This window comes from Plecotus auritus (genome assembly GCF_963455305.1).
Source record: "Plecotus auritus genome assembly, chromosome: 7".
In the NCBI taxonomy this organism is placed as follows: domain Eukaryota; kingdom Metazoa; phylum Chordata; class Mammalia; order Chiroptera; family Vespertilionidae; genus Plecotus; species Plecotus auritus.
In genome coordinates this window covers 133,299,649-133,325,618 of record NC_137774.1, presented here as the reverse complement: position 1 = coordinate 133,325,618, position 25,970 = coordinate 133,299,649, and the positions used below count along the sequence as shown (strand labels likewise).

The following is a 25,970-nucleotide window of genomic DNA, read 5'->3' as shown; positions in this document are numbered from 1 at the left end:
GGCGGAATGCTTGCTTCGTTGCTATGGTGACAAGGCAAGCGTTCCACCCCGGTCATGGAGGGCCTATGGGAAGTGGGGGCAGAGCGTCCGGGGCGGGACGCTTGCTTCATTGCCGTAGCAACAATTGCCGGCCGCGGAGGGCCTCTGGGCAGTGGGCACAGAGCTGCCAGGCCTCATAGAGTACTACTGGCGCACGAATTCATGAGCAGGGCTACTAATGTAAGTATAGATCTGGAAAGCTAAAGCTAGTTTCCATGCTCAGTTTCTTCAAGAATTATATTAAAATGACATGATCTATGGCAACCACTTTCATAAGCAATTTAAAAATGTTAATCTCTTGAGAGTATTGTTAAATTAATTTTTCATATGCATTTTCTGTAAAAGGGAATAGAGAAATTTAAGAAAAAAGAAAAACATTTTAGATTCCATTTACTGATACCACTTAACACTATATTCATAAATGATCAACCAGACAGTGCTAGTAATATTCTAGATTTATAACATAGTCATAAGTATCTCTTCTTTAATATTTTTAGCAATTGAGAATCATATGACAAATTCTATAAAATTTGGGCATTTATACATTTTGGCGCTTGGGTTCTATTTGGAGAAGACAGACAAAATTAAGGAAGTTTAAGTTCATTTTGTTATCAATGCATTAAGATGTGCATTGTTAGGCCTTGCCCAGTAGCTCAGTTGATTAGAACATTACTGTGATATACCAAAGCTGTGGGTTCAATCCCCAGTCAGGGAACATATAAGAATCAACTAATGAATGCATAAATAAGTAGAACAGGAAATCAATGCCCACCCCCCACTTTCTCTCTCTCTCAAATCAGTAAATAATTTTTTAAAAGATTTGCATTTCTAATTCATTAAGTCATGTGACAGGGGTGGGCAAACTTTTTGACTCGAGGGCCACAATGGGTTCTTAAACTGGACCGGAGGGCCGGAACAAAAGCATGGATGGAGTGTTTGTGTGAACTAATATAAATTCAAAGTAAAGGAGCGGAGGAGAGAGCAAGAGAACCCTCCACTCTTTCGGCTCCGCGGGCCGTAGTTTGCCCACGGCTGCACTAGCATTTTGATGGTTATTAGATAATACGCTGTCCGTTTATGCAATTTCTGAACTTAATTCAGCAATTAACAATAAATCAATAGTATTTATCACCTTTTATGTGTCTAGTATTTTGGGGCATATGTATATGACATTTTTCTCATCCTCAAAGGAATTTCTACCTTAACTGTAGAAAAAAATCTGACATATAAGAAACAGCTGACCAGTCACATGATTTATAAATATTTATCACCTACTATGTATCAAGTACTATACCAGACAATGTGAATTCAATGATGAAATAAATATGGCTATTGCTCAAAAGCCATACAAAGTAGAGGCTAGAAATATCTTTAACTTTTCTTATTCCCTTGCTCTCAAAGCTACACAATGAACAATTCTCTCATTTCTTCCATCCTTATTTTCTCTATAGTCTTTTTCACTGTCACTACCATGACCTCAGATGAAGACACTAAACACCTAATTGTTTCAAGGCAAAGGAGATGCTCCCCCCTCTGTCTGGACTGCTCCTTCCCCACTCTCCTGGGGCTGCTTCTATTCTCAAGGATGAGTGATGTGTGACTCCTCAAGGCCTACACTTCTATCCAGCCATACCACTGCCCCAATACCTGCCCTCTCCCTCTCTCTTTGATCTCTACTTTCATGATACTATTCATAACAGTAATTATACAGGTATTTAATTAGTTTTTTTGTTCCCCACTTAAGTTTAAACACCATGAGAACAGAGATATTTTTCTTGTTTGCTGATGTACCCATAATGCCTGACAATTAAATATGTCAAAAGAATGTAAAAGGAAGTATGAGATCAGAGAGTATGGACGTAGCTAGGGAGAGAGCTGGGACTCTTTGGGGCTTCTAAAGCACCCCATGAATCACTACCTCTCAACATCACAGATCACTGTCATACTGCTTATGTAGTCTACAGTCTCACAAAGCTCCTCGAGGGCAATCTTACTCATGTTTTTTCAAACAGACATGCCGGATAAATGATTTTGAATAAATGAGTATTAAGATGGACCTACATGTGGATAATTGCCAGAAACAGCTGGTCATGCCGAGTTAGACCACTAATTGCTTTTGTGTGTGGCTCATGGAGATGTTACATATACAACTTGTTAGTCATTTAATGACTTCCAAGCCACATGATTATATATAGACATATGCATACATATAAAAACACTCCACAAGGATAATTGTGCCTCCCATTCTCTGGACATGGTTTTCAGTTTTAACATCTGGTTGAAATCATTGGTTTACAGTTTTAAACTCTTTACCTTCAAATAAAATTTACTTTTTGAACCATTCAGGGCCTATTAGCCATCTTTTGCAAAATACTTGTGAAGCTATTTAAAAGTTTCAACCTGCTGCTCCCAAGAAATACCTTCTGCTATGAGGCCCCCTCTAGATGCCGCTAAGCTGCCTTAGCCTACACGCACATCTGAGGACAAGTGTTCTGTTTGCTCATGCCATGATGGTCTGGAAACATTAAAGTTAGCTCTAAGCAGAAATAAAACCATTAGCCAGCTACTTAGGCAATACCCAGATTGTATTCTTAACTATATTACTAAGCCAAGAAAGCACAGTATAAGTTTACTCACACAAATTACCCAAACATAAGATCCCCTAATAATTTTCCTTTGCTTGCAGCTATATAATAAAGAATACTAAGACTACACATACACAAGTGTACACACTGAACTCTGTTAAGGTATTTGCCAAAAGAAAGATATTTGCCAATGTAAATAACTATAAAATCAACATGACCATGTTGACTTAACCTAAATACATAATACATTCTTAAATGAATTAAATGCCTACAGACCTAATACTTATTCATGAACTTCAACTGCACATTTAAAGATTCATAACCTGTTTTTGTGCCAAATAATAAATGAATTTTGTTAGCTATCATTTCTTTCAAGTTTGGTCTCCATATAGAAACTTAAACTTTCTTTATGATAAATGAGGGGAAGATAGGAGCAGAGAATCAAAGGATTAGAGTCAAATTCTAATTCAGGTATCTATAGGTTTTTTAAAGATTCCCTAATCTCCTTACACCTCAGATTTTCACCCTGAAAAATAGGGAAATTACATCTGTTCTGCTTCTCATAAGATAATTATAAAACAAAATGAGCAGAGATAAGACTATAAAAATTATAAAAACATAGGTTTAGGTATAAGCCCATCTACACCTAGTCTTTAATGGATAGATTTCCATGTACATCATGCTACCTAATCTTTAGAAGTACTAAGGACAGTGCACCTAGCCAAGCATTCAGAGTTCTAAACTAACATGAATGGACAGTTATAAGATGATCTCTAGAGGGGAAAAAAATTGAAAAAGGACAAAAATGATATTTCTCTGTCAGTGTCACTGAACTTTAGTGAGTTAAAAGTAAGGAGTATCCTTCCCTGGTCTTTCAGGGTATAATGCTTTCTTCCTATAATTCATCTACAAGTGGTGTTAGACTGAGGTATCACTCACAGGTGAGACATCAACACCATGCCAAGTGCTAAATGCCTACAATATTATTTCCCAGACATAACCATATATTACTTATTAAGTTCTTATATCTTACTTTCCCCCAAAACAGCATGTCAGACTTCACCATTTTCCATTGTTTCAATAACAGCTACTGCACAGAGCAAGTTTCTTTCACTTTGCTGTTTTATTTTATACTGTTAAACTCCATTCCCAAGTATAGAAGATTTACGAAGTTTAGAAAATTTAATATTCACTATGGGTTTCCATCTGTAAGTTTAGCTATTAGGGAGCAGTATAGTTCAGAAATGTATCCATTACAATAATCCATTCAAGGACATTATGATGTTATGCTACCTCCTATGTTAGTGCCCTCATTTCAAATGAATCTATCGTTGAAAAGTAAGAACTGGTGGATCACATATTTTGAATCCACAGTGCCATCTGGAAGGAATTTAAATTATGTGTGCACACAATGCGAAAGCAAGGACACAATACTTCTTTTTCCTAATATGCTATGTAAAGAGGTAGCTAATTTGACGTAGGTAATAGATTCGTTTATGTAGCACAGTAACATATCAATGTTTTTAAGGATTATAAACTCAGCACTAAACCTCATGCCCAGCCACAGAAGACCACGAGAGGAATCTTATTCATTTCCTGGACTACAGGGATAATCATGTTAAGATAATCAAGAGAAAGGGCCTTAGAAATCATTATTCACTCCCCTCTTATTTCACTTAATAGATGAGGAAACCAGTTCAGAGAGATGAAGTGATTTGCCTAAATGAACGCTATTGGTGATACAATCAAAAGAACCCAAGTTCAACCCCTTTATTTTTGAGAGGGATATAATGATAAGAATGTGTTTTATTTTTAGAGATCAACAAAGTGATCACAAAACCACTATATTATACACATTTTCTCCCAGGAAATTATCCTCTCTAGAATTAAATCAGACTCAGGATGCATTCTATGAACTGTTATTTCCACAATAAAATGGGCACTGATACAAGATAGCCCTTGTAAGTTTTAAAGATCAGAAAAGTAATACTGTTAAGATAATGACTAATACTGTTATATTTCTTTATTATTTCTGAGGCATATGTTCACCCACTTTAACATTTGCTTTCTATGACAGACTGATTAGAAGAACACATATATAAAACTAGATGTAATTGTATTTCAGAGAAAAAGAAAGCACTCTTACTCTAGTATTAGTAATAACTTCTCAGTATTAGATCCCACTTTGGTGTTAAAACAACAGTAGGGGCAATAGAAACCAGGTTCAGAAATAATTTTCAAAGAAGCTTCATTTTATTAATGGTTATACATAAAATTAATCAATAATTTCTTAATTTTTCTCAAACTAGCTCAAACTGCATAATGTTTTTCTCATTATTATGAGGTTAGAATTTCCAAAATATTATTCTTGCTGTGTATTCAAAGATATGAGCATTAAACTGAATAAAGAATAATATACTATGGACCAATTTACATCATTCATATCAGTAGTAGATATGAATGTATACATAAAATGCTGCAATAAGGGCAAATTATGAAACTATTGAAAGAGAGCAAATAAAGGATAAACTGAGTTAGCCCAAGAAAGGCTCCTTCTGTAGTTCCCACCGCTACACAAGTTAAATAAGTGAGTGGATTTTGTGATATGTATATGACATATGGAGCAGTAGGATCTCTAGCGCAGTGAAGTATACAAGGTTCATCTAAAGCTATTTATTTTTTTAAGTGAAGAATATAAAAAAATTCTGATTTTAAGTACTTTCTTGATCCCAACACACAACCTAGCACTATGCCCATTCTCATTTTTATAGTGTATAGAATAAGTTATAAAACAAACATTTAAATGATATAGTAAGAATACATTTTCTAAATTATTTGTTTACAAATACCAGATTATAAGCCCAAACCCCTAAATTCACATTGAATTGATATGCCTTTTGAATCTGTTACACAGTAAGAACAAAGCAGTAGAACACAGACATCTGACTGCAATTTTAAAGTCTCACTGTGTAAGCCATTATCTGTTCACATACTATATCTACCAGTAAGCTTTGACTTGCAAAAATCAAATTGATTGATTATGTGAAATACAAAATGCTATACAATTACTTCCCGTCCTAGGTTGTAAAAATAAAATTGTACAAATAAAAGCAAATTCTGCAGGCTATCAAGAATTTTCTATGCATGAATTTTAACTCATATTTTAAAATTTTTCATTTATTTAGTATATGCAGATTTTCTTTCTGACTCATCAAAGCGCTATTCCTACAGTAACCCTATTTTTAATGAAAATATTACTAAGATTTCACTTCTACCTAATAACACAGTGTTACTGTTTTCACTTGTCTGAATTCTGGTCATCTCTACACAAGCTTGAACCTCGTTTCAAGATTTTCATTTAATTTCTTTAAATTACATCTATTTCATTGTGTTTTTCATATTTTTTATTCATTTGAATTTGATGAGTTGAGTTACCTTTTATCTTACAGAAATGAATAATTAAATCTCAACTAAATAAAAGGGGAAACCAGACACTTTTACTTTAGCACTTCTTTAATTATAACTGTATGAAAGCTTAGTTGAAAAAAAAATCAGTGCAACATTTCATGCAGTTAAATTATTTACAAGGATGTTCATTAATAAGTCAAATATAACTCCATTATCTTATTTCCATTTCAATATACCTGATATCCATTCATAGCCATAGGAAAGCACTTGCAAATTTTAAAAGAAACAAAATCTTATGATTATAGAAACTATCAACAAGGAGACAGTCAAGAGTTATCAACACTACACTCTTAAAAACATTTAAAATTTGCCTCACAACAACCCTGTGAGGTGGGGAGTGAAGTGTTCTCATATGACAACCAAAGAAATGAGGATCAGATTACATGTAGGAAAATGCTACATTAAGTTTTAAAAGAAATGGCATCTATGAACCAGTTCTACTGTGAAGTCCAGGAAAATTAGGTTGCTTAGTTTTTTCACTATCTTTATCAGGAATAATAGCTATTTTGATTTTCAAAAAAACAAAAAATGTTCTTCATCAAGGGCTTTTGAGTTTTCTGAAAATTAAGTGGAGCAAATATAATAATAGTATTTTGCCAAACAAAAAACAAAAAACACGTGATGCCATGCCAAGTCATTTTTTTCTTCCAAGATATCTTAAATGGAAATATCTTAAATGCCATGTAGGCATACACAGGAATTCACACGGTTAAGTGTCTTCTTTAAAAGTATTACTTCTTTTGGCTCTTCAAAGTTAAAACTGTGATGATTCTGTCTTTTTAAATTGTCTTGTTTCTCCCATGTTAGTTTCTCCCTCTCTCTCTTGGTCAGGGATTACTTGCATGGTTTCAATTAGAATAAACTTCAGATCCTCTTCTTCCATGGGACATGTTGACTCCAATAAGTTCCAAAACTAAAGGTGGTCCCAGAAGTCATCTACCAAGGAAAATTGGTTGTCTCCGTAGTAGGAAAAAAAGTCCAATTGGAGAAATGATCTTTTCTGACTTTCAAAAAACAAAAACAATGAAACTATCCAGTAGGTATCAGAATGTAAGGAAATAAGGAGTCCAGCTTTTCCATTAAAAACAAAAATATTAATGGGAAAAACACTAAAAAGAGGAATGTAGTGGAACTTCTTCAACCTGATAAAGAGCATCTAAAAAACAAACAAACCCCATAGCTAATATCATGCCTAATGGTAGAAGACTGAAAGTGTCCCCCTAAAATAGGGAACAAGACATGGATGTTCATTCTTGTCATTTCTATTCTGCATTGTACTGGAAGTTCTACATAGGGCAACCAGTCAAGAAAATGAAATAAATGACATCAAGAATGGAAAGAAATTATTTCGCTTAGCATAATGCTCTCCAGTTCCAAATAAGCCAGTCGGAGAAAGATAAATATTACATGATCTCACTCATATGTGGGATATAATGATCTACATAATTTGATGAACAAGAACAGATTGAGAGGAGAAACCAAGATGGCAGCATAGGTAAACACCTGAACTGCTGCCTCGCACAACAATTTCAAAACTACAACTAAAAGACAAAACGGACATCATCCAGAACCACAGGAAGGCTGGCTGAGTGAAAATTCTACAACTAAAAGGAAAGAGAAAAGCTCACAGAGAATTAGAGGTACAGCAAAGGGTCTTTGTGCGCGTAGAGAGGAAGGGCGGCTGAGAGCCTGGCTGACTTTCTCTGGTGGAAGGGGGAAGGAAGCCCCCAACCGCACTGAACCCCAGTTCTGACTGCACTGAACACCAGTTCTGACTGCACTGAACCCCAGTTCCGGGCGAGGCCCTGGGGACCCACGCTCTTACGGGGGGAGTCTGGACTCTCGGGCGGAGACTCAGGAGCTGGGGAAGGCAGAAGTCTGAAGGCGCGCACGTGCCAGTGCGCACAAAGGCTGCGGAGGTTGCCACAGGCTTTCCCTAGTGGAAGGGAGTCGGAGGCTCCTGACTGCACTGAGCCCCAGTTCTGACTGCACTGGACCCCAGTTCCAGGCGAGCCCCTGGGGACCCACGCTCTTGTGGGGGGAGTCTGGACTCTCGGGCGGAGACTCGGGAGCCGGGGAAGGCAGAGGTCTGAAGGCGCGCACGTGCGCACAAGGGCAAGGCTGACAGGAAGCCAAAACTGAGACTCCACCCCACCCAAGCTGAGCACAGAGGCTATTGCAATTTGGCAAGTCTAATCCTATAAGGCTGTCTCCAGCACCGAACTTCTCCCAGCGTAGACACAGCTGATCCTTACAGCCAACTGGCCTGGAGGTCAATTCTTCCCAGTGATACCAACAACAATCAAGACTTAATTACAACAAGGCTGTACACACAGTCTACAAAGGGGTGCACCAAGAGTGTCCACCTCAGGTTAACTGGGGAGGCAGACCCACTGGGCCATATTGGAAACCTAGCACACAAATCTACCTTACCAACTCAGGGAAGCAGTGAAAATGCGGCGTCAAAGAATCAGATCACAAACGAAAGAAATGGAGGAAAACAAACGACTGGATATAGAATTCAAAACCATGGTTATAAGGCTTTTCAAGAATATCCTAGAAAAGGCCGATAAATATAATGAGACCCTCGAAGATATGAAAAAGGACCAACTAGAAATTAAGCATACACTGACTGAAATAAAGAATAATATACAGAGCTCCAACAGCAGACTAGAGGATCACAAAAATCAAGTCAAAGAATTGAAATACAAAGAAGCAAAAAACACTCAACCGAAAAAGCAAAAAGCAAAAAAAAAATCCAAAAAGTTGAAGATAGTGTAAGAAGACTCTGGGACAACTTCAAGCGTACCAACATCAGAATTATGGGGGTGCCAGAAGAAGAGAGAGAGCAAGATACTGAAAACCTATTTGAAGAAATAATGACCAAAAACTTCCCCCACCTGGTGAAAGAAATAGACTTACAAGTCCAGGAAGCACACAGAACCCCAAACAAAAGGAATCCAAAGAGGACCACACCAAGGCACATCATAATTAAAATGCCAAGAGCAAAAGACAAAGAGAGAATATTAAAAGCAGCAAGAGAAAAAAGTTAGTTACCTACAAGGGAGAACCCATACGACTGTCAGCTGATTTCTCAACAGAAACTATGCAGGCCAGATGGGAGTGGCAAGAAATATTCAGAGTGATGAATAACAAGAACCTACAACCAAGATTACTCTACCCAGCAAAGCTATCATTCAGAATTGAAGGGCAGATAAAGAGCTTCACAGATAAGAAAAAGCTAAAGGAGTTCATCACTGCCAAACCAGTATTATATGAAATGCTGAAAGGTATTCTTTAAGAAGAGGAAGAAGAAGAAAAAGGTAAAGATAAAAATTATGAACAACAAACACATATCTATCAACAAGTGAATCTAAAAATCAAGTGAATAAAAAAATCTGATGAACAGAATAAACTGGATCGATGTAGAGACAAAAGGTAGGGGAGGGGGATTAGAGACCAAAGGACTTGTATGCATGCATATTAGCATAACCAATGGACACAGACACGGAGGCGGTGGAGGCTTGCCCGGGGTTGGAATGGCTGGGAGGGGGGCGGTCAATTTGGGAAAAAGGAGACATATGTAAAACTTTAGACAATAATAAAATAAAAAGAATGGAAAGGAAGAAGTAAAATTATCTCTATTTGCAGATGACATGATTTTGTATAAATCCTAAGGAAGCTACTAAAAACTATTAAAACTAATAAATGAAATTACTAAGAAAATAATTCCACTAATAACAGCAGCAAAAAGAATAAAATACATAGGAATAAATTTAACAAAAGAAGTATAAAACTTATACTCTGAAAGCTAAAAACATTTTTTGAAAGAAATTAAAGAAAAGCTAAATAAATAAGAAATCATCCCATGTTTATAGATTGATAGACTTAACATTGTTAAGATGGCTAGCCATCCAAATTGTTCTATAGATTCAACAATTCCTATCAGAATCCTACCTGGCTTCTTTGCAGATAATCACAAGCTGGTCCTAAAATTCATATGAAAATTCTAGGGACTCAGAATAGTCAAAACAATCTTAAAAAGGAAGAATAAAGTTGGAAGACTCACATTCCCAATTTAAAAACTTACTGCAAAGCTATAATAATAAAGATACTATGGTACTGGCAAAAGGACAGATAGATGAATGGGATAGAACTGAGAGTTCAGAAATAAACCCTCACATTTATGGTCAGATATTATTTTTCAAGGATGCCAAGACAACTCAATAGGAAAAGAATAGTCTTTTCACCAAATGGTGCTGGGACAACTGGATATCCACATGCAAAAGAATGAAGTTGGGCCTCACATCATATAGAAAAGTTCATTCAAAATGAACCAGATCTGACTGTAGGAGTTAAAACTATAAAACTCTTAGAGAAAAACATAAGTCTTAATGACTTTGAATTGGGCAATGGTTTCTTAGACATGACACCAAAAGCATAAGCAACAAAGGGAAAAAATAGAAAAATGGGACTTAAATGAAATTAAAAACATTTGTATTGCAAGAACATCGTCAAGAAGGTGAAAAGACAATCCGCAGAACTGGAGAAAATATCTGCCAATCATTTATCTCATAAGGAGTTAATATCTAGAATATATAAAGAATTACAACTCAACAACAAAAAAAACGAACAGCCCAATTAAAAATGAGCTTTCTCCAAAGATTTACAAGTGGCCAATAGACACATGAAACAATGTTCAACATTAGCCATCAGGGAAATACAAATCAAAACCTCAGAGATATCATTTTCCCACCTACTAGAATGGCTATAATAAAAAAGACAATAACAAGGGCTGATAATGTAGAGAAAGTGGAACCTTATATACTGCTGGTGGGAATATAAAATAGTGCAGGTGCTTTGCAAATGTAGAACTACCACACGTGCCAGCAATTCCACTTGTAGGTATACTAGTATATCCAGAGAACTGAAAACATATGTCCACATAAAAACTTGTACACAATGTTCACAGCAGCATCATTCATAACAATGGTGGAACTTTCAAAAAGTGGACACAGCCTAAATGTCTATCAACCGATGAGTGGATTAATACCAGGTGGTATATCCACACAATGGACTACTATTAGGCAATAAAAGGAAATGAAATATTTATACATTCTACAACACGAGTAAACTTTGAAAAACATGCTGAAAGAATCCAGTCATAAAAGTTCACATATTGTATGATTCCATTGATAACAATGTCCAGAATTGGCAATTCTACAGAGATAAAAAGTAGATTCCTGGAGTGTGTGAAGGAGAAAAGGGAAGTGATTGCTAATGGGTTCAGGGTTTTGGGGAAGGTGATAAAAATGTTTTAAAATGGATTGTGGTGATGGTTGCACAACTCTGCGAATATACTGAAAACCACTTAATAGTACACTTTAAATAGATGAATTGTTTAGATGTGAATTACATTTCAATAAAAATGTTACTAAAATATTAATGTGACTATTAACAGCTAAGTGATTCCTGTTAGAATTTAAAAAGTAAACTAATTACTCTTAATATTGGTATCTTTGTTAGCCCTGCCTGGTATATGATATATTTTTATGCTAATGATCAAGTTGCACTAACTTATTTAACCCTTCCTATTATCTCTCAGTAAAAACACATATATTTATCCACTCAACAAATTTATTCATTAAACTCTATGGGATACCAAGAAATGTAACTCAACCAGGCTTAGCCCAGAAACTAAGAATCTAGTGGGGGAGTTTAGCAAGCTATAGTAAACTAGAGGCCTGGTTCATGAAATTCATGCACTCGGGGTGGGGGGGTTCCTCAGCCCGGCCTGCGCCCTCTCACAGTCCGGGAGCCCTCTGGGGATGTCTGACTGATGGACATCCTTAGCGCTGCCACGGAGGCGGAAGAGGTTCCTGCCACCACCGCTGCGCTCACCAGCCATGAGCCCTGCTTAGGGCTTCTGGCTGAGCGGCATTCCTGCTGTGGGAGTGCACTGACCACCAGGGGGCAGCTCCTACATTGAGCACATCATAGCGACTGGTCATTCCGCCATTTGGTTGATTTGCATATTAGCCTTTTATTATATAGGATGTGTGTTGAACAGTGATAAAAATCAAGATGATAAGTATCTGAAATGTGATACAGAAAACATTTCTGGAGTTTAGTAGAAAAACAGCTGCCTCCACCAGTATGGACCCTGATGATCAATAACTCTGGGGACCTACGTCTCTGGTTAATCTAGCTATTAGCAAATAATGATACTAAATGCCTCTTCCATGGACTTGATTCCACTTCTGTAAAATGAAGTCGCCGGACTATGTAATAGCAAAGTTCCTTCTATCTTCATAGTTCTAACATAAATGTTTAGATTTTATTTTTGGCCAGAGTAAAAAAATTAACTATTTTGTCTATAGTGGATATACGGACAAGCTAAATTGTCAATGGAAAATGGCAAACTGATAGATAATAAATTATACATTTATTTCAACTGTTTAGTCATATCAACATTTTCCACACCCCACAAGGAAGGTGGTCCTAGGAGCATGACAATTTTCAATATATTTCAGTGAATTAACTGTCAGCTATTTTCATGTGAATATAGGGGGGAGAAGAGGGTCCTAATATATGGGGACAGGAGAAGATTTGACTTTGGGTGGGGCACACAGTGCAATATACAGACCTTGTAACATGGAAACTCACACCTGAAACGTATCTGATCATGTCGACTGATGTCACCCCAATAAAATTAATTAAAAAAATTAATACAATTCTCAATTTAAAAAAAATTCATTGTCCTTAATTTCACTTGAGTTTATAATAAACCACAGGCCTGGTGCACGAAGTTCACGCACGGGGGAGAGGGAGTGTCCCTCAGCCCAGCCTGCACCCTCTCCAATCTGGTACCCCTCAAGGGATGTCCGACTGCCCGTTTAGGCCCAAACGGGCAGTCGGACATCCCTCTCACAATCCAGGACTGCTGGCTCCCAAATGCTCACCTGCCTGCCTTCCTGATTGCCCCTAACCGCTTCTGCCTGCCAGCCTGATCACCCCCTAACCACTCCCCTGCCAGCCTGATTGATGCCTAACTGCTCCCCTGCCAGCCTGATCGCCCCCAACTGCCCTCCCTTGCAGGCCTGATTGCCCCTAACTGCCCTCCCCTGCTGGCCATCTTGTGGCGGCCGTCTTGTGTCCACATGGGGACAGCCATCTTTGACCACATGGGGGCGGCCATCTTGTGTGTTGGAGTGATGGTCAATTTGCATATTACTCTTTTATTAGATAGGATACTTGTGTTGAACTTTATAAGAGATGAAATTTTTTAAAAAAAACATTTTAGGAATAATTAGTTTAAAAACAAAGCATATAAATATTGTCTAATTCCACAGAAAATATACCATTAAGTGACTATGCACTGTTTTTTAAATGAGAAAAATTATTCTCAAGAAAAAAAAAATTATTCTATTAAGAAAAATGCACATTTTAGCATCTTTCACATTATTTAAGTACTTAACAACATTGTTTATTAACACATTATCTTTAAAATTTCTTTGTACAAATTAGGAAGCTTTCAAGAAAATTAGGTAGTCAGTTAAATTCTTAAGTTTGATAACAATGACTGATTTTCAAGGAATATAGCTCATTTTATATCTTAGCTTCAAGGTCTATGAATCCATAGGTGTAACTTTAGCTGACAGTACCAAGGACATTCAGAACATGTACTCAATTTCTGTGAGGTAAATTGTTTCATTCATATGTTTATTGAATGTTTACCATGGATACAGCAGGGATACAAATAAATAAAACACAATCCTTGCCCCAGAAGAGGCTGAGAGGTTAATGTTAACCTCCATATGTCAGTTTGAAGGTAACAGGGATTTAAGAGGGGAAGGAACATAATTCAGTCTGACAGCATGAAAGAAAGCTTGCCAGAGAAGGCGATGCTGTAACTTATAGAATATATACACAGGGATTGACCAGTTGGTGGTCAAGTTAGAGGCAGAAGTCAGGTGGGAGGATGTATGAAGTGTGTGTGTCTCATGTGTATATGCAGCCATTGCAAAGAAAAGGGAGGACATTCAAAAACAAGGAAACAGAGACTTGCTCGTGAGCAAGAGCATGTTTGCTTGGTTGTATGTGGAGGAGTACAAGCAATCAGAGTAACTGCTACAGAAGCACAGATGATGAGGCTGGGGAGGCCTCCTCTGATGACCATGGATTGGTCCACATACACTGTGCCACTGAAATATTTTAAGAGGGAACATGACATGGTCAGATTTCTGTGTTTGAGAGGATAACACCTGACAGAGTAATACGTCAGCAAAGAGAAAATATCCAATATTCCAAATCTGCAAGTCATATCTTCCCAAATACCTCCACCAGGAGTTTATAAGGATATTATCAGCTAGAAATCCTTACCCTGAGCTAAACCATATATAAATCACAGATGCCATTTGAAAGTCTAAACTGGAAACCAGATGGGTCATCTAGTCCCAATCCCTCCGTATTTTAACATTGATTTTTTTAAAAAATTATTGTTGACATTATTACAAATGTTTCCCATTTCACCCTCCCTTGTGCCCCCCTTTACCCTGCCCCGACCCCACACTATTGTCTGTGTCCATGGGTTATGTATGTATGCATACATATGTTCTTTGGTTAATCTCTTCCTGTCCCCTCAACCCCCCTTCCCTCTGAGATCTGTCACTCTGTTCTATGCACTGACCTATTTTGTTCATCAGTTTATTTTGTTCATTCAATTCCACATATAAGTTAGATCATGTGATATTTGACTTTAACTAGCTTATTTTGCTTAGCCTAAGACCTTTAATATAGGTAAGTGAACCTCACCCATTCTACTTTACCACAGACCTCACAATTCCTTACTGTCATAGTCACCACAAATTTCACACATTTAAGGGGCCTGCTTGTCCTCTATGTTTACTTGTCCCTTACTGTTCTAGTAAGAGGAAAGATGGAAAGCCAAATTCAAAGGAAGAACATTTTCCCTAAGTCTGAGAACAGAGCTGTCCATGTTCCAAACCTCCCTTCCACTGGAATCCTCATGATGGTCTTCTAAGAGCAAAATTGAAGAAAATTATGAATTTTTAAAAGCCCTCTACAGGGAAGAAGTTACAAATAACCTCTTGTGAATAACCACACCATTAACTCCAGCTGGTCATCTTGAAAACAGAAGTTGACAATCACAAGGGATAGACTGGTGAATGTTCTTTGCCATTAATTCTTTGCCAACAATGTTAATGCCAAGGAGAAGGAGAAAGGACTAATCTCTATTGAAGGTGGTTAGTAATGTCTTTATATCAAATGAATAGTAGTTTTCTTCTTGCAAATAACCTATATCTATAATAATAAAAGTGTAATACACAAATCGACCGAACAACCGAACAGCAGACGACCTTCTGGACAGAGCCGGGGCTGCAAAGGCCTACTCTTGCATGAATTTCGTGCATCGGGTCTCTAGTTAAATTATAAAGCCTGAAAAAAAGCTTCAGCAAATTTTAAAATTTCTTCAAAAGCTTTTCACACATCAGATGAGAATAAAGGTTAGTTCTTTTAAAATTCAAGATAGGAAATTTATACTTCTTTAGAAAACTAATAAACATTCTTGGTCACTAAACTATATTTTTATTGCATCTTGTTTAAAAATGTACAAACTGCTTTTCACTTCCTAGAGAATGTTTAAGTGTATATGTTACCAGATTACTAGAGCACTTTCTTATAAAGTGTTATCTGTTCACAATGATGATAAAGGAAACTCTGACATCTCCAAACGGTTGTGTTACAATCCCTCACAAACTATCTTGGCCTTCAAATTAACTCTTAAAAACCTAATCTAATTCTGAGGGTTAGTGGTGGAAGGTACTTAAGTTAATTGGAACTGCAACAATAAGAGGAATCCTACAACTTACAGTTTTCATCTGCAATTGTATCAATGACAAAGTGCTTCTTGTAAAACCAGTCCCAGCTTTACACACAAAAGTTATCTGCCACAATCATTCCTATTGTAGTTCATATCTATAATCGTACAAGTTTTCTTCACTATTCATAAAGGAGACAAATGGCAGAGCTATTGAGAGTACAGTACCCCAGAGCTCTTCACAGTAATTCACTTTTTACTTCTTTGTATCATCTTTGAAGTACAAACTGCATTTGATTCAATATAAAGCACTTTTTAAAATTTTAACATGTAACTAAATGACATGTAAAATTTCCAATGAAATTTAGTTTTTGAAACTGTAAAAGAATCCCTAAATCAGTTTTAAAATAGTAGCTTTCCAAAATTCTGATAATGAAGGTATCTTAAAATACAATTAACCCAGCCAGATTCCATAAATTTTAGTAAACTTGTAGTTATGCTGATTTAAAGCAAAATCAATATATTAAAAAGTAATGTTTCTGCATACATCTTTTAATAAATACTTTCTGGAAACACGTAGTGGCAGAAAAATCTCTTAAACACAATAGATGATACGTGCAGTACCCCCAAAATGCATAAATTCTAGCAGCACCAAAAGACTCTATTGCCCTCGCTGGTTTGGCTCAGTTGATGGAGCTTCGGCCTGTGGACTGAAGGGTCCCAGGTTTGATTCCCATGAAGGGCATGTGCTGGGTTGCAGGCTCGATCCCCAGTAGGGGGCAAGCAGGAGGCAGCTGATCAATGATTTTCTCTCATCATTGATGTTTCTCTCTCTCTCCCTCTCCCTTCCTCTCTGAAATCAATAAAAATATATATTTTTTTAAAAAGAGAGACTCTATCATCTAAACATTACAATAATTAAAATATAATCAGTGCTTAAAATAGCCCATATTTATTAACATAATAAAACTGTTAACATTTATTAGTAAAAAATAGTTTCACAAGCTACTAATGTCTATATATCTGTTTGGAATGCTCAAATATGTAACAGCAGTTATTTATCATATATAACTATCTCTGAAGGTCATAAATTTATAATACACAAAATTAATAGTTTTAGTTTTAAATATTATATTTCAGTATTATATTCTAACAGCATGAGGATGCTATAAAATTAACTATTTCCAAGAGAATTTTAAATAGCTTTAAATCTTAAAAACAAAAAATCCTGGAATTTATTATTATTAAGAAATAACAAATAAATTTCAGAATTCCACATAGCTGATGCTATGAACAAACAATACTCCCTGGAATAAAAGAACAAAACCTTCCCCCATATGTATATGCTACTCTATTAGTATATAGCTACTTTATTTAGTATACTAGAGGCCCAGTGCACAAAATTCGTGCACGGGGGGGGGGTCCCCTCAGCCCAGCCTGCACCCTCTCCAATCTGGGACCCCTTGGGGGATGTCCGACTGCCGGTTTAGGCCTGATCCCGGGGATCAGGCCTAAACCGGCAGTCGGACATCCCTCTCACAATCTGGGACCACTGGCTCCTAACTGCCCACCTGTCAGCCTGATCACCCCTAACTGGCCCCCTGCCAGCCTGGTCACCCACAACTGCTCCCCCTGCCAGCCTGGTCATCCCCAACTGCCCCCCCCACACACACTGGCCTGGTCACCCCACGCAGCCTGCTGTTCAGTCGTTTGGTCATCCCTCGCTAACCCCCCTGCCGGCTTGGTTGCTCCAAGCAACTTGCCGGTCATTACTGTTACTGTGATGGCATCCCAGACAATTTGCATATTCCTCTATTATTAATATAGATAGCTAACCTAAGACTACTGTCTCAAACGATATCCTGAACATTCAAGTGAGCCACAGTGTATACCTGCACAGTCTCAAAAGGATATTATCATTTAGTTTTAAAAGTAATTTTTAAGAAAAAGATGCCATTTAGATATAATTTAATATCATTTGCTATAAGAAATTAGTAAGCATTTTCATACTCACGATCTGCCTCTTTTTCACATCCTTAAACTTTAAAAGCATTTAAATAGATATTGATTTATTGAAACTTATTCAACGAGAATGTTTTTGCATAGTTTATGGCAAGGACATAAAACAGTACTATAGCACTTGACTGTGGAGTATTGAGCAGCCCATTCATTTTAAAATTTAGTTACGAAGTATAATAAAAATCTAAGAAATGAGTAAATAATTCAAGTAACCCTATAATGCCACTGAGTTAGACAGAAAATAAAAAGTTGTATTAGCTTCATAAATAACTTTTATAAAAGTTCAAAAGTAATTTTAAAAAAGTATTTGTGGATTAAATTATATGTCTGAGATTTGCCTTAAAAATAATTCCAGAAGTGGAAGAGTCTGTAGGGATAGAAATGAAACAAGAATGACCATTTTTTCATAACTGTTAAGACTAGGTGATATATGTGTTCATGGGAGTTCATAACAGTATTCTCTCTTTCACATAAATTTGAAAATTTGTATAGATTTAAAGGGTAACAAAAATTTTTGCTTATATCTTAAACCTAAGTGGTATTTTTTAAAAAATACACAAAGCTAACAGAGTGTAGCCGAAACCGGTTTGGCTCAGTGGATAGAGCGTCAGCCTGCGTACTGAAGGGTCCCGGGTTCGATTCCGGTCAAGGGCATGTACCTTGGTTGCGGGCACATCTCCAGTGGGAGGTGTGCAGGAGGCAGCTGATCGATGTTTCTCTCTCATCGATGTTTCTAACTCTCTATCCCTCTCCCTTCCTCTCTGTAAAAAAATCAATAAAATATATTTAAAAAAAAAAAAAAAAAAAGCTAACAGAGTGTAAAAAACAAACTATAATCACATTACTAAAATGTTCAGGACCAAATGAAAATCAGGGTCTTCTTTTGATATGTTAACTCACAAATTAATGAGATTAAGGCATCAAATCTGATTTCTAAGAAGAGCACAAATTGGCTAGCTAAGTAGCTATTACTATAATCAACTCTTAATTAACTTGACTGACTAGATCACTGTTCCCTATATCCTTCTTTTAAAAACAAAAACAAACAATAGACGTTTTAGCATTATGCTCCCTATTTATTAGTAAAATAGTATCAACCAGAACAGAAAAATGTTGGCAAAGTATTTTTTTGCTATTCATTCTTTTCTGTTAAAGTAAGTACTGAGTAGGGAATATAGTCAATGATATTTTAATAACTATATATGGTGTCAGGCGGGTACTAGAGTTATGGGGGAAATCACTTCGTTAGTTATATAAATGTCTAATCACTATGCTGTACACCTGAAACTAATATAATATTGAATGTCAACTATAATTGAAAAATAAAAGAAAAACTTTTAATGTACTAAGGAAGAAAGACAAAATGGTCTAAATAAGCCTTAAAACAGATTTTAATTGTCTTCCAGTGATCTTTTCTCTACACAGGATAATAGGAACAGTTAATCCAGCACACATATAAATATGTACATTACTGAAACAAAATTTATACTCTTTTTTTTTTAAATCCTCACCCGATGACATGCTTAGAGAGAGGAAAGGGGGAGGGAAGGAAGGAGAGAGGGGTGGGGGAGGGAGAGAGAGAAAGAGAGAGAGAGAGATTGATTGAGTGATTGTCCTCTGCATGAGCACCAATAGGGAATCGAACCTCAACCCATGCGCATGTTCCAATCGGGAATCGAACTGGCAACCCTTTGGTGCACTGGAAATCGTTCAACCAACAAAGCCATTCCAGCTGAGCTAAAGTTTCTACTCTTAATGTGCGCTTTACTCTGATGTTTCCTATTTGGTTTTATTATATTTCATTTTTTCAGAATGCCATGAATAACCTAAATTAATTTTAAATTACCACAGTTTGAAAAATCCTATCTTATATCATCTCTGAGGTCTCTTCTAACTGATATTTTGGGATTCTAACATTCACTACAATATACATCATCTTTTGTCTCAGGTAGAAATCAAAACAAGGTCAGAGAATAAATCTAAAATCCTATAGCTAAAATGTCTTTACAATAATAAGAAAACTATAAGATTATGTAATGCTTTTAACACAATTAAAAGCTTAAATTGACCTGTTAAGTTTTACTTTCAGAACTCAAATATCTCCACGGCTAATCTGTAGATTCCAGTAGTCAAAGAAGTTCTATCTTCAAATCAAAGTAAATAACTCCTATTAGACTCTCCCAGGAGTGGAGAAAATCATCCGATGACCAATCCCAGTTAGAAACTCCAAATACCAAGGATTAGCAAAACAATAAACATTCAGAAAACTTTTGGTGCATAAAGTAAACTAGAAATAGCATTTACAAATATTAAATAGGAAAATTCTATTTCTAAATGCTACACTATTCAATGCACATGACTTGATTGTTACAAAGAATTCAAGTTTATAATTATACTCAGTGTAGTGAAGTCTATTTATTAAATGGATATACTAAATATAATTTAATAGAAAAGGACATTTTCCTCTCTCAACATAAATATTTTTTAAAATTGCATACTAATCACATTGCTCTTTAATTGTAATTGCATATTTTAAAAACCTGAATGTTTTACAAATCACAGTCTTCAGATCAGAACTAAAAGTGTTCATGTGTTCAGTCATTTTTATAGCTACAGAAAAGAGAACATGCTTAATCTGCAATAGTAAAGCATGATCTCCATGATAATTCTAAGATATGTCTACGGTTTGTGTAAATGAGCATTTTTTGGAAATAAATCAGAATAGCCTCACTGTCAAATAGTTTCTACCCATTCATTCCTTAAAAAAACCACCTTACCTAATTTCTTCTTCTTCCTGAGCCTGACCATGAGGTCCCTCAATTCTAGTCTCTAATATGTTCAATCCTATGCCCCTAACATCCAACAAGTTCACTCAAAATTAAGGCTCTCATAAAAAAGAGTTTGGAATATCTCACTTCACAATTCTTCTGAATATGCTAAAGAATTTGATTTTTAAAAATTGGTCCCAAAAAGAGATGCACAACAAAGGAAAATTGTTTTCTTAATTTCAACCCAGTCAAAAATTGCCAAAAGAAGGGTAAAAATGAACTTTAAGACGACTGATAGGTATTTGTTTACATTTGCAATAATGTAGTTTCATAGACCTCCTTACATTCCCAAAATGTACTAATAATTGGCCCATAATTAATGTGACTGATTTGGAACACATGTAGGATAAACTGTACCTGCTTTAAGTATCAAATTCTTTTTTAAAATTCAGAAGCATGTGAAGATTTCTTTTCTGTTAGTTGGTGTGCAAAAATAATCCTCACATTAACAGGTTCATTCTAGAAGTTACCCCAATAACTTGCTTCCTTCTGTGAAATCATACAGTGAGATCACCTCTAAAACTATGGTAAGCTTAAGTTCAGAGTAGGAAATTATTTTTTTTTTAATTATAACCCTCAAGAACATACATGAAAATGGAAACCAGATTAACACAAGGAGCCTTTCAGCAACTATGTTAGAAAATAAGAAGAGACTTACAATAATACATATCTTGTTTCACTGAAAAATGATTTGTACTATTATTAGTCAGTAGCCCTTTTTTATACAGATAAAGGAAATATTCATTCCTGCCCATCCAGGCAACTATAAATTATTAAAATCTTTCTGAAATTAACAAAAACAGTAAAAACATCTGACCTGGAATTTTCACTCAGGGTTATAACTTTGCAAGATTCATCTGAAACCCAAAGTAACTTTCCATGTTTACATATTTTACTTAATCATGATGGTTGAATTGAATTTGTACCTATGTGAAAATGGCAATGCATTCTGAGTCGGTTCAGCCCTTGACTCTGAGTTCTGTGTGACATCAGGTGTTCTTTCATCGTCGGTCCCATTGATACTTTCTGGTGTTAAAGGAGACTGAAGATCCCCACCTGCTGATTCCTTAAAAACAAAGGGATAAAAAACTGTTATGCTTCTACTAAAAGACACAAGATCATCTTAAAGTTAAAACTGACTCTGATGTATGCTTACTTATGAAATATATTTCAATTAAAATTTGAATCAAAAACTTAAAAATGAAATTTGAAGGAGAAATCATTTTTTAAAGCAAAGCAACTCACAATAAAACTATCTGAAATCTAACACAGGTTAGAATATAGTTGCAAAGAACTGAAACACTTTGGGGCTTACATAAGCAACTAATTAGTTAGAATAAAGGATATTCGATGAATTGCTTGAGAAGAAAGAGAAAATGGCACAAAAATGCAAGGAGATGTGAGGTTTGATTAGGGAGGGTGCGACAGAAAAGTGGAGAGAGAAGTCTTCAATAAGTTTTAACCTTTTTACCTACCGTACTTCTCAATTCCTGAAATTACTTAGAAAAGCAGTCAGAAATACCTCTATAACAGTGGTCGGCAAACTCATTAGTCAACAGAGTGGCAAACCGCGGCTGGTGAGCTGCATGTGGCTCGCAAACCATGGTTTGCCGACCACTGCTCTATAACATACATAATGATGTCAGTGTATTTCAGCTTTTCTTGACTCCTACTCAAAATGGAATTATTTTTCTTCACAAAATTTCCTCTTAATCTACTTTTAATTGATCTGCATATCAAGGTAAATTTAACTTATCCCTTAGGAAAATAAATGGAATTTAAAATGAAGCTCAAGCTGACACTTATTCTTGCATCTGCCATGATCAAATTATCCAAATTTGATATTAGAAATCAGAATGAGGGGTCATTTGATAAACCATTAACCAGGTGAGGTTCTAGCATCAGATACTGAAAGAGCAGCTTGGTGGACCCCTTGTGATTGCTGGGAAATAGAAATTCAGACTTGAAATAATAGTCTATTGTTAGGGAAGAAAATGAAAATATCACTAGGGAACTGGTTAGGTATGGTCATAATTTGTCAACTTAAAAGAATACAAGATTTCCTAAAATAAAATGAAGGAGAATATGTGTAATACAGGGAAATGCTTCCAATTAGAAAAAAACATAGAAGAATATAAGGAGATAGCTTACATTATGATAATTTATATACTTTACATGAAAAATCTTGCACATGAAGTGCTAAGAAGAAATATGGAAAATATTGATGTGGTGACACTAACTTTTTTTTGAGGGGGCTTCTAGTTTTACACCACTGAATGCATTTTATTTCAAACTTAAATATAATTTAGCTAATAGTACCACAATGCTATAAATTATATAAGCTATCAAAGATCAAAAGACAACTCTCTTGACTCCACATTCTTACTTAACTATTTTTTAAATACTAATGGAACCTCTATTTCAAACTTTAATTTCACTCATTAAATCTTTTTCCTGAATCCTCTTTGTTTTCACTAACAGTCAATGCATGGATAAAGTTTATCCTATCTAATAAAAGAGAAACATGCAAATTGACCATACCTCTCCTAAGCCCACAAGCCACGCCCACCAGCCAATCAGGAGCAAATATGCAAATTAACCCAACCAAGATGGCGGCGGCCACAGAGCTGGAGCAAGCAGGAGGCTTGGGTTGCCCCTGGCGATGGAGGAAGCCAAGCTTCCCACCCGCCCTGGCCTCCGCTCAAGTCTACAAAGTTTCAATTATAGAAGATAAATAAATCCCAGATACCAGGGCCTCTGCTTGGGTCGCCAGGGGGCGTGGCCAGCCTGCAAACCACCACAGGCCCCTCGCCCAGGCCGCCCCATGCCCCAAGGGAACCCCCACCCTGATCCAGGACACCCTTCAGGGTAAACTGTGCACCAGGCCTCTATCCTATCTAATAAAAGAGTAATATGCAAATTGACCATCACTCCAACACACAAGATGGTTGCTCCCATGTGGTCAAAGATCCTGCCCCCATGTGGACACAAGATGGATGCCACAAGATGGCCAGCTGGGGAGGGCAGTTGGGAGGGACCAGGCCTGCAAGGGAGGGCAGTTGGGGGCAATCAAGCCTGCAGGGGAGGGCAGTTAGGGGTGACCAGGTGGGCAGAGGGAAATTGGGGGCAACTGGGCCTACAGAGGAGGGCAGTTGTGGGGGACCCAGGCCTGCAGGGGAGAGCAGTTGGGGGGGACCAGGCCTGCAGGGGAGGGCAGTTGGGGGGGACCAGGCCTGCAGGGGAGGGCAGTTGGGGGGGACCAGGCCTGCAGGGGAGGGCAGTTAGGGGTGACCAGGCCTGCAGGGGAGGGCAGTTAGGAGTGACCATGCCTGCAGGGGAGACAGGGGCAATCAGGCTGGCAGGGAAGCAGTTAGGCATAAATCAGGCTGGCAGGGGAGTGGTTAGGGGGTGATCAGACTGGCAGGCAGAAGCGGTTAAGGGCAATCAGGAAGGCAGCTAGGCGAGCATTTGGGAGCCAGCAGTCCTGGATTGTGAGAGGGATGTCCGACTGCCCGTAGGATTGGGCCTAAACAGGCAGTCAGACATCCCTTGAGGGGTACCAGATTGGAGAGGGTGCAGGCTGGGCTGAGGGACACTCCCCCACCCCCGTGCACGAATTTCGTCCACCGGGCCTCTAGTAGGATAATGTGCAACATAAAATTGTTTACAACAAAGTCAAATTATACTAAGGGAATAATGGGAACACTATCCAAAGTGACTCCTTCCAGGTCAATCATGGACAATATCATAAAAATGACCAAAAAATCTATTAATATCACATTCAGATTTCTTTGCAAGTGCCAAGGGTTAGCTCTATTTTGAGCAAAATTATCCAGAAAATTGTGGGCTATTAATTATCAGTATAATTTATGTAAGAAAGACAACATGGAATTTCAATCTGTTCATATTCAAAGAAAAGGCTTCAACTCTAAATCAAAATATGGATGAGTAAATAAACATAATAGTATTGAATTTTAATTTATAAATTTTAAATAATCTTTTTAAAATTCTTCACATTAACTGACTTTTTAGATTAACTCATCAATTACTAGTTTTGATTCCAACCAAAGAGAGCTTGTGCTGTATCCCCTCCTGTCCTCTCAACCTTACCCACTTTCCACCTGCTCTTCAACCTCAAGACTAACAATCTTTGGTTTTATTTCTTTCCATACACCAGAAAGCCAATCATGTTAATTATACTCTGACTAGCATCATCCTAATTTTCGGGTTTCCTTTACCTTTTATAACACCTATGCTGTCAATTTTAATTTCATATAAAATGAACCATCATTCCCTATTCTTTATGTGCCCAAGCTACCAAGAGCTATGAGAGAAAATATACTGTTAAATATGCTGATTGGTGCCATGAAGATAATTTTGAGCTCTGACTTTAATTATGCTCTTGAAGTGCCAAGTAATCTTTATCTACTCCGTTTGACTCTTCTTTTTTTCTTTACCTAACATCAATCAGGCATCCATCAGGCCTCTGTTCAAGCCTTCTCTCTTTTTAATTGTCCTTCCTCTCAGTGAATGATTGAATTCTTCTTTCACAGAGAAAATAGAAATAAATTGGCATAGGCTTCCTCAATCTCCCTCTTATCTGTATCTGAATCCATTTTTATCCTTTCGTCCTATCTCAGATATAGGGGCTAATTTGTTTCCATCCTCCCCCCTCACAACAATATCTTCTGCATAATGCTCCATCTATGATCTCTTCCTTCTATTCTTCTCTTTCTCCTTCCTGACTCAATTTAAAAGTCTTAGACAAATGACAGCTAAATTGTTTTTCTAGACGCCAATGAAGAAAAATTGTGATAGTATCTGATTATATAACCCTTTTATCTTTAATGCATTTTCTGAGAAAAAAACCTAACAAGTTAACTGGAATATAGTATTTTTACTGTGAACCATATAAAAAATTTCAGGAGTAAAACCAATCATAACTCTTGATTTGATATAAAATTAACTGTTTATAAGATTTCCATGGAAACATAAGAATATAAGACCTTCCATAGAGAAAAAGTTCTAAGTTAATGTCTGTTATTTAAAGAGTAATATGAAAGAAACTAACAATTAACATGTAATTCAACCTATTCCTAAAGATGCATCCTTTATCCAGAAAACATTAAGATTATTGGTAATACTTTCAACAATAAAGAATCACTTAAAAAAAGATTATCTGACATGATC

The 25,970-nt window shown here is 36.7% G+C and overlaps 1 protein-coding gene across 3 annotated transcripts in view; it reads right to left on the bottom strand.

Moving 5' to 3' along the window:
• HOMER1 (homer scaffold protein 1) overlaps nucleotides 1–25,970 on the bottom strand; it is a 96,693-nt gene that overhangs the window by 25,651 nt on the left and 45,072 nt on the right. For all 3 annotated transcript variants that reach the window (XM_080679972.1, XM_080679973.1, XM_080679971.1), the window contains exon 5: nucleotides 21,707–21,846. In XM_080679972.1, coding sequence (XP_080536098.1) covers nucleotides 21,707–21,846 — 140 coding nt within the window. The remainder of the gene's footprint in view (nucleotides 1–21,706; nucleotides 21,847–25,970) is intronic.